We start from the raw sequence: 12,030 nt of genomic DNA on the forward strand, positions 1-12,030 counted from the left end.
TCCCAATAAACAATGTGGAACCACAGCAGTGGATTGCCTTTTTCGAAGCCCAGTTCCAGAAAGGGACGGACAGTGAAATCCCTGCCCTGCATATTATTTCAGACGCCCCCTTGCTATTTAGTACCAAAGAGGTTGAGGCAATCATCCCAAGTGCTAAGGCTCCTGGGCCTGATTGTATTCCAGCTGATCTGTTCAAGCAGGACCCCGATCTCTGGATTCCATATATTACGAATTTAATTAATTAATTAGCAGGGGGAGCACCAATTCCAGCATCTTGGTCCGGTGCGAAAATCATCCCGATCTACAAGAAGGGTGATCGTTCCGTTCCGGCCAACTGTAGGCCCATAAGCTTTATCGATGCATTGCAAAAAATCGTAGCACGAGTCCTACTGGGTAGGATCCAGCATTGGATGTTCGAAGCGAATATCTTAACCCCATTACAGGCAGGGTTTCGGGCCCACATGGGGACCCTGGACCAAGCCTGCAGATTTGTCCTGCTCTATTGGAAGGAGGTTCTGTTGGGTAGGGGTATGATCTTCGCTGCTTTCGTGGACTTAAAATCCGCGTTCGACCTAGTCCCAAGACCCACAGCTTGCGAAAGCTCCGATGACTTTTCGCAGATTCTTGGCGACGAAATCTCACGATTCTTCGAAGATAAAATCAATCTTATTTACGAAAGAATAATAGCATCTAACAACATGGGAAACAATACTAAGCTCCCTTTCTTCAACCCGCCTAATCAAAAGAAACATTCTCTGCTATCATTTCCACCTATTGGTAATACAGACCTTCTCCCTCTTATTACCCACATAAAATCAGGGTCCCCCAACGACCTTCTCCCTGCTAAAATGGCTGCCCCCCTGATCTCCCTCCTTGGCCCCTCCATACAAACCGTGATTAACATCTCCCTTACGGAGGGACAGGTTCCTGCGGAATGGAAGAAGGCGGTGGTAAACCCAATAAGAAAAAAAGCGGCATCTCCATGGTCAGACTCCTCAAACCTACGCCCTATCTCCCTCTTGCCATACATCGGCAAGATAGCAGAGAAGCACGTGAACACCTATCTATCCAAACATCTTGAAGCAACGGAGGGCCTGGACTATTCACAATCTGGGTTCAGGCCCAACCACAGCACCGAATCAGCCCTCCAAACAGTGACCAATAACATCAGAACGGCACGGGACGGGGGAAGCTCTATGATTCTGGTGCTGTTGGATCTTTCCGCCGCTTTTGATACGGTGTCACATAAGGTGCTTCTCGGCCGTCTAAGGGATGTAGGCCTGGGGGGCGTAGCTCTGTCCTGGATGGAGAGTTTTCTGTCCGGCCGCTCCCAAGAAGTCAGGCTGGGCTCCCATAAATCCATCTCTAGGGAGCTCAACAAGTGAGCGCCACAGGGCTCATGCTTGAGCCCTACACTATTCAATGTGTATGTGGCCCCCTTGGCCGACTTAGTAAGATCTTTTGGGTTCACCCCGGTGTCGTACGCCGACGACACCCAACTTCTGTTTCCCTTTAAAATCTTGACGCCTGCACTAAAAAAATCATTTGCAGACGGAATGAGGGCAGTATCGGAGTGGATGTCATCAAACTGCCTTCAGTGTAATGTAGGGAAAACAGAAGTTATGTTGTTTGGGCAAGCATCAACACTCTGGTCCCCTGAGTGGTGGCCCCCGGAACTGGGACCTGTTCCCAGTCCTAAGCATACTGTTAAAAACTTGGGGGTGCTATTAGATCAGGCACTCACACTAAAAGATCACGTTAACCAAGTGGCTGGCACATGCTTTCGGGCCATTGGATTGCTAAGGAGGGTCTTCCCTTATTTGCCAGACTGTCACAGAAAAACACTCGTCCAGGCGCTAGTCATTAGCAGAGTGGACTACTGTAATGGTCTGCTCTTAGAAGCAAACGAAGAGCAACTCAATAAGCTACAGGTAGTCCAAAACACTGCGGCAAGGATTGTCCTGAATGTTCCACCTAGGACTCCCTCCCGCCCCCTGCTGACTAAACTCCACTGGCTCCCAGTGCGAAAACGAGTACAATTTAAGACCCTATGTACTATTCATAAATGTCTAATAGGCACCGGCCCCAAATACCTGACTAAAATCTTTCAACCTTATGTTCCTGGGCGTTCTTTACGATCAAGCAACCTCCAGCTGCTACAGGTTCCTAGAATAAAAAAAGCAAGGCAAGGAGGCCGTGCTCTGGCCCACGCAGGGCCAAAGCTCTGGAATTCACTTCCTTTCACACTGAGATCATATACTAACCATCTGGCCTTTCGAAAGAATCTTAAAACTCACTTATTCACAAGCAACTAATCTCCTTGCACAATAATCCCTCATTGTTTCATGGTCACTATCAGCTATATTCCACCATTTGCAAAAGCGCGGAGATACTCCTTCGGGAGTCTAGTCAGGCGCTATATAAGAATATAAAATAAAATAAAATAAAAATGTCTTACTAGGATTAGGGATGCCCAAGGAATTGGCCGCCTTTGTGGTAAGACTCCACTGTTCCAACTACGCCCAGGTCCGTTGGGGAAAACCGGGGGAGGTTACTGAGAAATTTACAGTGGTGAAGGGCGTCCGTCAAGGGTGCGTGCTGGCTCCCACCCTATTCTCATTATTCATAAATGGGGTGGTGCAGTACTAAGATAATTACCCTACGGACGCGCCTATGGTAGCTGGCCAAAGGGTGCCCTTGCTCATGTTCGCAGATGACACCTTGATTTTATCTAAGACGAGACAGGGGCTACAGTTGGCTCTGTCTCGCTTTGAGGAATTCTGCTGCGATCATGAGCTTGTGGTCAACGCAGAGAAGACTAAATTTATGGTACTTCATGGGGCCAGGTCTGTCATATCAAGAGTTTTCATGAGTGGAAGGCTCTTGGAGCAGACCAAAGTCTTCACCTACTTGGGTGTTACCTTTGGCGAAAAATTTAGCTGGTCTCTCCAAGTGAAGCTACTAGCGCTGAAACATTCTCAGTTAGTAGGAGCATTGATAAAGGAACATAGGCAGTCACAAACCAAGCCTATAGTTCCCGTTGTCAAAATGTACTCCACGAAAATCATCCCCGCAATTTTATACGGGGCTGAGATTTGGGGAACTAGTAACTTATCTTATCTAGCATTAGCCCAGAATAAATTCCTCAGATCAATTGTGGGCCTCCCCAAATCTACCCCGCGTCTTCCCTCCTGTTAGACCTTGGCTGTCATGCAATTGAGGATATTGCACGGTATAGGATGTTGGCTTTCTGGAGAAGGCTCTGGATCACTCCAGAACTACATTTATTTGCAAGGGGCCTGACTGAAGTAAGGGGACTGGATCGTTCTAACAAGATTACATGGTTAACTAGTATTAAAACTATGCTCACTGACATGGAGATGAGGGATCTGTGGGATAGTCCAGAGTCTGCAGAATTCCCACCAAAAGCAATATACAGAGCAGCATATTGGAACCTAATTAAAATAAGGAGGTATTCAGCTTTGACTAGCTCATCCCTGTCTAGAGATTTTTGCGCGCTTAAAGATGAACCATGTATGGAAAGCTACAGGGATCTAATAACGAAACCCAGAGACCGTAAGCTCTACCACCAGTCCCGAGTTGAGACACTTCCGCTTAGGAAGTTTACATGTAAATGAATACCTGGCTTTGGAGATAAAAGCCCATTTTGCCCGGATTGTATAGAAGATATTGATCATCTTCTATACGTCTATCCTGCCTACCAGCAACCCCGAAGTAGGTGGCTCAAACCTTTATGTAGATCCCTGGGTACTAGCTCTGCGTTAATTGCTAAAAGGTTATTGAAAACTGGCTGCAATGACATCGCAGTCATGGGGTGACTAAGTTCCTGAGCTGGTCTTGGGCCCTTCGGGAGAAAAATGGGGGGCCTTTATAGCTAGTTATAGATATTCCTGAGTATGGCATGGTATGATATAGAAATTTACTGGTTTTTACTTTTTGTTGATTGTAGATAGATGGAAAGTCTTGTGCGCGTGTTATATTTAATCCTGTCTTAATGAATTGTTTTTAAAATTGTAAATATAGGTATTAATATTTTTACTTTGAAAGGCAAATTTGTAATGACATATTTTATGGTGTAACTATGGTTGCGCCCAGCAGTATCATGTATTTTATTTTAAATTTCTGTCTTTTAAGATGAATAATCGCATTAAAGACTTTTTTGAATTGAATTGTCCTTTCCATCCTACAACATTCACACATTTGGGAACCAAATACAGCTTGATCGGAGCATTCCTGTTCTTGAATGTTATATTCATTTTAATATACCATAGGCTATCTATTTTGAAACCATCAAATCTTTCTGCTATTATATCACACTTGTTTAATTCATCCACTCTTCACACATCCTTGAAGTTCTCCATAAAATATTGGTGGGTGACAATAGTCCATGGGGATCCTGAGTCTACCATCTGTTCCAGATCCTTCCTTAGTATTCTCACATTACATTTAGGAGTATGTTTTACTCCACAACTCTCGAAATCATCACCATTTCCCTTCATAGACAACACCATTCCTTTCCCAGTCTCATTCTTCATTCTATGGTCACAATCCCAATCGCACCTTTCACCCACCAGCCTATTCCCATATTTCACAAATGAAATATTTGTCCTCTGGTTAGAAAATCCTTTCTAAAAGTTTTTGCATACATGCGCAAAATGTCCTATAGGCCCACATTTATTACACTCCTTCCCCAGAACAGGACATTGGGAAAATGAAGCTAAACAATATGTACTACCACACCTAAAACATAATGATTTGTTATAGTTCTTCCCTTGCCACTTACCAAATGTTTTGCTATTTCTTAATGCACACACACTTTCACCTTCATTACTACACACCTTGTTACTCTCATGTATAGACATCATGCATCTCTAGATTGTTCCAGTGCTCTAGCAATTAGGTTAGTTTAGGATCCTCCATCACCCAAAGTTGCTCTTGGAGTTTTTTGATTTCAACATGTACAATAATTTGGTCTCTGATAATTTCATCCGACATTTCCCCAAAATTTAAGTTCATGGAAAGTTCTCTTAACGCTGTAAGAAATTAATCGAAAGTTTCTTCTTTTTAGTTTTGGTTTGGTATATAACTTAAATCAATCCAAAGTTGTACTCGAAGATGGCTTAAATCTATTATCAATTATCAACAATGCTTCTTGAAAAACATCAATATCTCCCTGGCCTTCTAGAGGTACAACTTGTGGTAACATTAAAAAATAATTGCCCTTCCAATCCTAGGGAATGCAATAATATGCATAGTTTCAATTGCTTTCATGTAAATTATGAACTCCTCTTCTACTGTGTCCAAGGAATTGGTGGATCACCTTTAAGTTGTAGAAATTTGACAGGTGGCTCAAAATGCATGTTGTTCAATAATAATAAGAAGCTTGTAAAAATATTAAATATCTGTAGACTAAAGAGAAAATAAAGACTACCTCCACTGAAAATCCATATAGAAGTCTGCTGTACTACTAGATCGATGATATACCACTTCATCACATTACCAACTACAATAATAAAATCCGCTGTAGAGATTGCCTGACTAACTAAGGGACAACATCAGGCACTTCCAAGATGGCGCTGCTACATGTTATGTTGCATGCTGACATGGACATTGGACGTGGTGTGATGATGTTGCCGCGTCGCATCAGCGCAAAGAGAACAGCGAAGCAGAGAGTTTGCATGGTCAAATGCTGCACACCAGAAAACGACTTTACAAAAAATTTGAAATGTCTCACCGAAATAAAGTTGTCCTCACCGCAATCCAACAAAATTGGTAAAAGCAGTTTTTTCACAAGCATATAATTTGCACTACGTCCACAATACAAGACGAATCCTCCTGTTGAAATTCTATGGATAATCCAGTGGGTTCCCAAGATGAGTGCTTAACCTGTGCTGCAGAATGTAAAAAGTGTCTTCCCAGATCGTTGCCACTTGTTGTAAAGATCATGTAGTCCAAAGGTGCTTAGGAACAAGGTTTAACAGCTACTGACTGCTAAGTACAGAACAATGCTGCATCAGAGCTCCTCGTTCCAGAACTCTTAACGAGAGCACCAAATGTACACAATTCAAAAAAGAGCATACAAACATTGAACTAAAAACAAACTGCCACATGCATCAATGTTCCCGTTTGCGAATTCTTAGTTGCGAAAATTAAGGAATCGCAATTAAGAATTTGCAAACGGCTTTGCATTAAAAAATCGCAATTCTTTTTGCGATTCCTTATTTTTCCTTAATTGCGATTCATAATTTGCGAATCGCAATTAAGGAATCCCTTTCCATTGATTCTTATGGGCCTAGAGGCCCTTAGGAATGAATGTGAAGGCATTCTCATTTTGCGATTCGCATTTAAGGAATCACAAAATGAGAATGCAATTTCAAGGGTGCAGGGGGGGGTCCATAGGACCCCCCCCTGCACCCCTGAAATGTACCTTAAAGTACTTTTTTCACACACACAGGCCCCAAGGGCATGTGTGTGTTTAAAATGAAACTTTCATAAATGCACTTTTGTGCATTTTTGAAAGTTTTGGAAAATTACCATGAAGGTTAACTTCATGGTAATTTACCACTTCCTATTTGCAATTTCGCAATTTAAAAAAAATCATGTATTGCATTTCAGAAATCGCAAAATTGCGATTTCTAATATGCAATCGCAATTTAAGAAATCGCAAATAAATTGCGATTTCTTAAATTGCGAAAAATGCCAAAACCTTAATGCATCCCAAAAAAGGGATTTGCATTCGCAAACGGCCGATTTTTGCGATTCGCACCGTTTGCGAATGCAAAAACCCTTGATGCATTTGCCCGTTAATTCCCAAATGCAATATTCCCAATAAAGCTTCCCACTCTTAGGGCCAGATGTAGGTAGCCAAATACCGGTCGGTAACGGCCGATTTCGGCCGTTACCGACCGGTATTTGGCTTTTGACATGTAGGTGGGTCTGAATTTACAGAATCGGTATATTTACCGATTCGGTAAATTTACCACTTCGGTATTTTACCGAATCGGTAAATATACCGATTCTGTAAATCCATATGTAGGTGACACTCCTAAGAGTGCCACAGGCCCTTAAGAGTCGGTATTTTACCACCCAATTCTATTGGGTGGTAAAATACCGTAAAATACCGAATTCAGGTGTGCATGCACATCTGTGCATGTACACCTGTGCCATGTGACACACATACATGCCCTTAGGGCATGTATGTGTGCCACATGGCACACATGCCTGTACTTGGGGTGCTAGAGGGTGTCAAAGTGACACCCCCTGCACCCTTGCAGGATTCGGTATTTACCGAATCTGTAAATACCGTATCGGTATTTCACATTGATTCCTATGGGCTTCAAGGCCCATAGGAATCAATGTGAAATACCGAATCGGTATTTACAGATTCGGTAAATACCGACTCTTACAGAATCGGTAATTTTGTACCTACATCTGCCTCCTTCCTATTTACAGACTCTTAAATACCGATTCGGTATGAGTCGGTATTTAAGAGTCGGTAAATAGGAATTTCCTACATCTGGCCCTAAGTGAGCACATAATGCTACTCTAAAAATAAGGTTGGAGTAAAAATTTATATTTAACGTTTTACCCTGTGAAAACCAGGATAAAAATGAGCCAGCCCTAATGCTTCAAGGGACCACAGGTGCTTGTGCACAGTTTATCACTGTAACCAGGTTTGGGAATTTACTATGACGCCAGTAAATTGGCTCTCATTTCTCTAACGCCCTGCTGTTTGACACATGAATGTGTGAATATTTAGGTGTCCGCTTTACTCTTGGTCTCAATCCTGCATTCTGTACATTCCTTTTATAGATGACGATGATGATGATGATGAAGATGACTCAAGCGAGGAAACAGGTCTGTATTTTTTTCTTTTGTTAGACATTGGTCATTATTTTACATCTTCTCTTTGGTGCCCTCCCCATTTAGGATTGCAGGCATACTATGCTTCCTTTGTTGTGAGAACTAGTATTCTTTAAGGCATGCTAATCTATTTAAAAATGAATTATTTGTAAGTTTATTGCTGTAATTGTTAGCTTTTAAAGTAAACATGCAGAGCTCTCCCTATAAAGTAGTCTGTATTAGGAGACAATTTGGAAATATATTATTTATGTTTGTCACATTACATTATTTATTTTTTGTGTCATAGATTTGAACAAATTATGCCCCTGGTCTAAGTACAAGCAATTGCAACCTGTGCTTCTAAGCTTTCTGTCACACCAGCTTTTGCGTTATTGATCAGGTGCTCCCCTCACCTAGAGGAGGGGCGCCCTTAGTCGCGCCAGGAAACCAAGCTTAGTTGAAGGGCTGGTTGCGACCACCGACCTTTTTTCTGATGATGACGTAGGAGCCACGTCTGGAAACCGAAACCTAAGAGTATCGGTTATATAAGGTGGCTCCCCTGGGGTCTCCTCCTCTTTGTCTCCTGGGACTCCGGGGAAGCCGCAAGAACTTTTGAAGTCTGAAGCAAGGTGTGTGGCAAGGTGGGTCCAGGAGGCCAGGCGTAGCTATGAGAAGCTTGTAGCTCGGTTCGGCGAACGTTGGTCATTAGCGCTCTATATGCAGCGTTTGATCCTCCTATTTAAAAAAAAAAAAAGAGAAATGAGAAGTGCGTACATAGGAGCGTACATAAATATTTTAAATTATAAAATGCCTTAATAGTGAACTTCAAGGGTTATTTGGCCACTTACAGGGAAGAGAGGGATGGATTAGGAGTTCCTCGCAAGATGGAGGCGGGGCTGAGCGCGCGCTACATAGTGTTGCCTTTGTGTAATTGATGGCTGGGTTTTTCAGATTTGTGTCAGCGCGCTGATGGTGGCATAGCTGTTACGTTTGGGCGCGAAGCAATTGCAACCTGGCTTCTAAGCTTTCTGTCACACCAGCTTTTGCGTTATTAACCCAGGTATATCCTTGCCACCCTCAGTCACTGTGTTCATGAATGTTGTTGCAGAAACTGGAAGCATGTAGAGCTTTAAGAGCCCTATTGCTTTCCATAGTTTATAATGCTTTCCCATAACCCTTCATCAGCAAGTACGAGGAAAGGGTGAAGGACGGGGCCCTCTAGGGCCACACAGGTTATATACAACCACCTGCTATGCCTTCCCCAAAATGAAGAGTCGGTCAATCAGTAGAGAATACAAACTCACTTTATTCAGTGTACACTCTGCAGAGGAGACCAGTCAGGCCTTCACCCTAAGATGTCTGCAGAGGGGACAGACACCCCAAGGTATGCTAATACATAATAAACCCTTCTGGAGACTTCGGCCACGCCTCAAATTGAAAGTTACCGCTTGAGCCGGGCATGAACAAAGGAGGTACAGAGAGATGAGCTAACACCTGCCAGATGGGTGCACTATCAGTACTCCAAGGTCACTGCGCCGAGTCTCAGCGTCTCCTAACGTGGGAGCAGAGCTACACATTGAGATTGGAATGCAGAGAAAGAATATCAGTTCATTAGCAAGCCTAGTTACAGCCTTGAACAAGAAAAAAAATAATAACAAAGTACAGTGTTTTACTGAGGCAAGCGAGAAGGGAGATAAGGCCTAGTACGAGCACAGCCCAAGCAGTCTTCTAGTGATTTCGAAATACAAAATAGAGTCACACAAGCTAACTAAGCTTACATGTTGCGAGGATAACTCAGTGGGTTGCATAACGTGAATACAAATGCCTTCTATTTAGCCACATATTGCTAACCTAACATCGCATGTGTAAGAGCACAATGGGAAGGGGGATTCCAAACCTAACCAGGGTTAAAGCTAGGCCAGCTAGTCACCCTTTCAGCATCATTAGTGGTCAAATGGTGAGTGATGTCACATCTGCAACCCCTGGCATTTGGTGAATTGACATCAGTGGTGCAAAGCTGAATTATCACTAATTTTGCTTCATGTTCTTTGGTCTATGATTAGTCAAGGGGAAGTTACAAACTTCATGATACTGCAATGTAGTGGATATGGAGGTCATGCAACAGGAACAGGGAGGAGTAAAGTTTTGTGCAACAGGACTGTTTTTCAGGTAGTGCCCATTTTCGTAGATGGCATGTGTCTTTGGGGAGTTGAACTGCAGTGAGCATGGGAAGTATGACTGTTTGTTTTCCTGTGAATCACCTTCTATCATTTTGTTTTATTTACTGTACCTTTTAAAGTTTCTGGAGATTATGAGGTTAGTTCCAATGTTGTATTTTTTTATTTTTTACATTGTATCTGTGTTTTGTTGCTGCATGGTCAGTGTATTACCCTTTACTATAACAGAAATTTTATAATGTCCAGGATAAGAGGCTTTTTTCTAGTTTTAGGGATGCTCTATTAAACAAATTGTAAATACCATGGTGGGTAGACCTAATTCTTTTTATCATAATCACACGACTTCCTGTAGTGGCTACAGACGTCCTGCATTAGAACTCTTTTACATGAAATATTAGGCTTAAATTATTTAATCCTCTTGCATTGATTTACCTCGATCATGGGCCTTATGCTATAAATGTATAATTGCAGAACATAGCTCATTGATGTAATTGATTTACTGGGCATTGTTCTTCTTGACTTTTGTACTGAATCATGCTTTGTTTCATATCGTCAGTGTGCATCAAACTGGGTTGGAATATAAGAAAAGAGTTTGCCAATTAGACTAATGGTGTTAGCAAAGATCTCATCAAAATATCTATGTTAGACTTGTCTTTTACAAAAGACTCTGAACATTTATGTATGTTAAAGATCTCCAGTTTGGCTACCCCATTATTTTGTGTTAGTAATTCTCAACTTTATTTAATTACAAATCTGAATCTAACAGTGGAGTGAGAATGTCCTTGGTTTAGTTTTAAATGTCCAATTTCTAATACTGGTGTTGAGGTAGGTGGGGCCAAAGTTGGTTGAGGCTTTGTATGTATGCGTGAGGAGCTTAAAGAGTGTCTATATATGAATGGGAAGCCAGTGAAGGCCCTTCAGGTGTTGAGTGGTGTGGACAGGGGACAAGCTTAGTGTGAGACTGTCAGCTGAGTTCAACATGATTTGGATTCTTCTGGTTAGTTGCACAGGTATTCCTACGCAGCTTCAGGATACATTCCTGTGTGATAGTGTGCTCTACAAACATGCATGACACAACAGTGCATTGCCATACTCCAACTTGCTGTTAATGAGAGCCTGGGTGACGGTTTTGCATGTTTTGAAGGGAAGCCACTGAAAAATCTTCTTGAGCATCTTGAGTATTTGGAAACATGAGGTAGGGACTGCATTCATTTGGCCTGTCATATCAAGCTGGTTGTCGACTACTATTTCAAGGTTCTTATCAAAGATGGTTAGGTTGGCTGTGGGTCCAAGATCAGCAGTCAACTAGGTGGAGTCCCATAGTGAGGTGTTTTAAACAAATGTAGGGGGTACCTCAATTGGACTCCATAATGTAATTACTCCTGAGTTCAATGTATACAGATTAATTTATAGATCAAGTTTGCTATCATCATTGATTCACAATCCATTCCCTTCATGAGGCGTCTTCCGCAGAGTGAGAAAGCTTTCTCTCTCTCTCTGTGGCAGACTTCATATGATTTTGAAGTGAGAAGTTAAACCTGACCATGAGTTCTCTGTAATTTTGAGGACAGTGGGACCACATAGATGTGAGAAACACAAATGATTACACAGTAAGTGTTTATGGTTGCTGGCGGGAGAGGGAAGTTTGTGGAAAACTAAATGAGAAAATCTCGATGTAAACAATGTCGGAATTCGAGTTAATGAATGTGACAAGAACATGTAGTTGTTTGAAGTGAAACAATGCAATTCGGTGATGACTAGTAAGTGGAAGAGCAGTCCTGCAGTACAAATTTGTGGAGACTAGGATGAAATGGAAATGACTGAGCTGCATTTAGAAAAATGTGCTACAAATAAAAGTATTTGACTGTTCTGTCACTGTAACAGGACCACTGTCTTTTGTGTATTATACTTACTGTCTCCATGTTGCAAGAAAAATATTGTCTTTCAAGAGAGTGTATTATGAATCAATGCAGATAACAAACAGTATTTA

General features: G+C 42.0%; 1 protein-coding gene across 1 annotated transcript in view; it reads left to right on the forward strand.

Moving 5' to 3' along the window:
• LOC144763712 (uncharacterized) overlaps positions 1-12,030 on the forward strand; it is a 3,323,440-nt gene that overhangs the window by 2,284,580 nt on the left and 1,026,830 nt on the right. Inside the window, exon 6 of the mRNA XM_078649576.1 lies at positions 7,834-7,878. Coding sequence (XP_078505702.1) covers positions 7,834-7,878 — 45 coding nt within the window. The remainder of the gene's footprint in view (positions 1-7,833; positions 7,879-12,030) is intronic.

Source organism: Lissotriton helveticus, chromosome 6 (assembly GCF_964261635.1).
Source record: "Lissotriton helveticus chromosome 6, aLisHel1.1, whole genome shotgun sequence".
Classification (NCBI taxonomy): domain Eukaryota; kingdom Metazoa; phylum Chordata; class Amphibia; order Caudata; family Salamandridae; genus Lissotriton; species Lissotriton helveticus.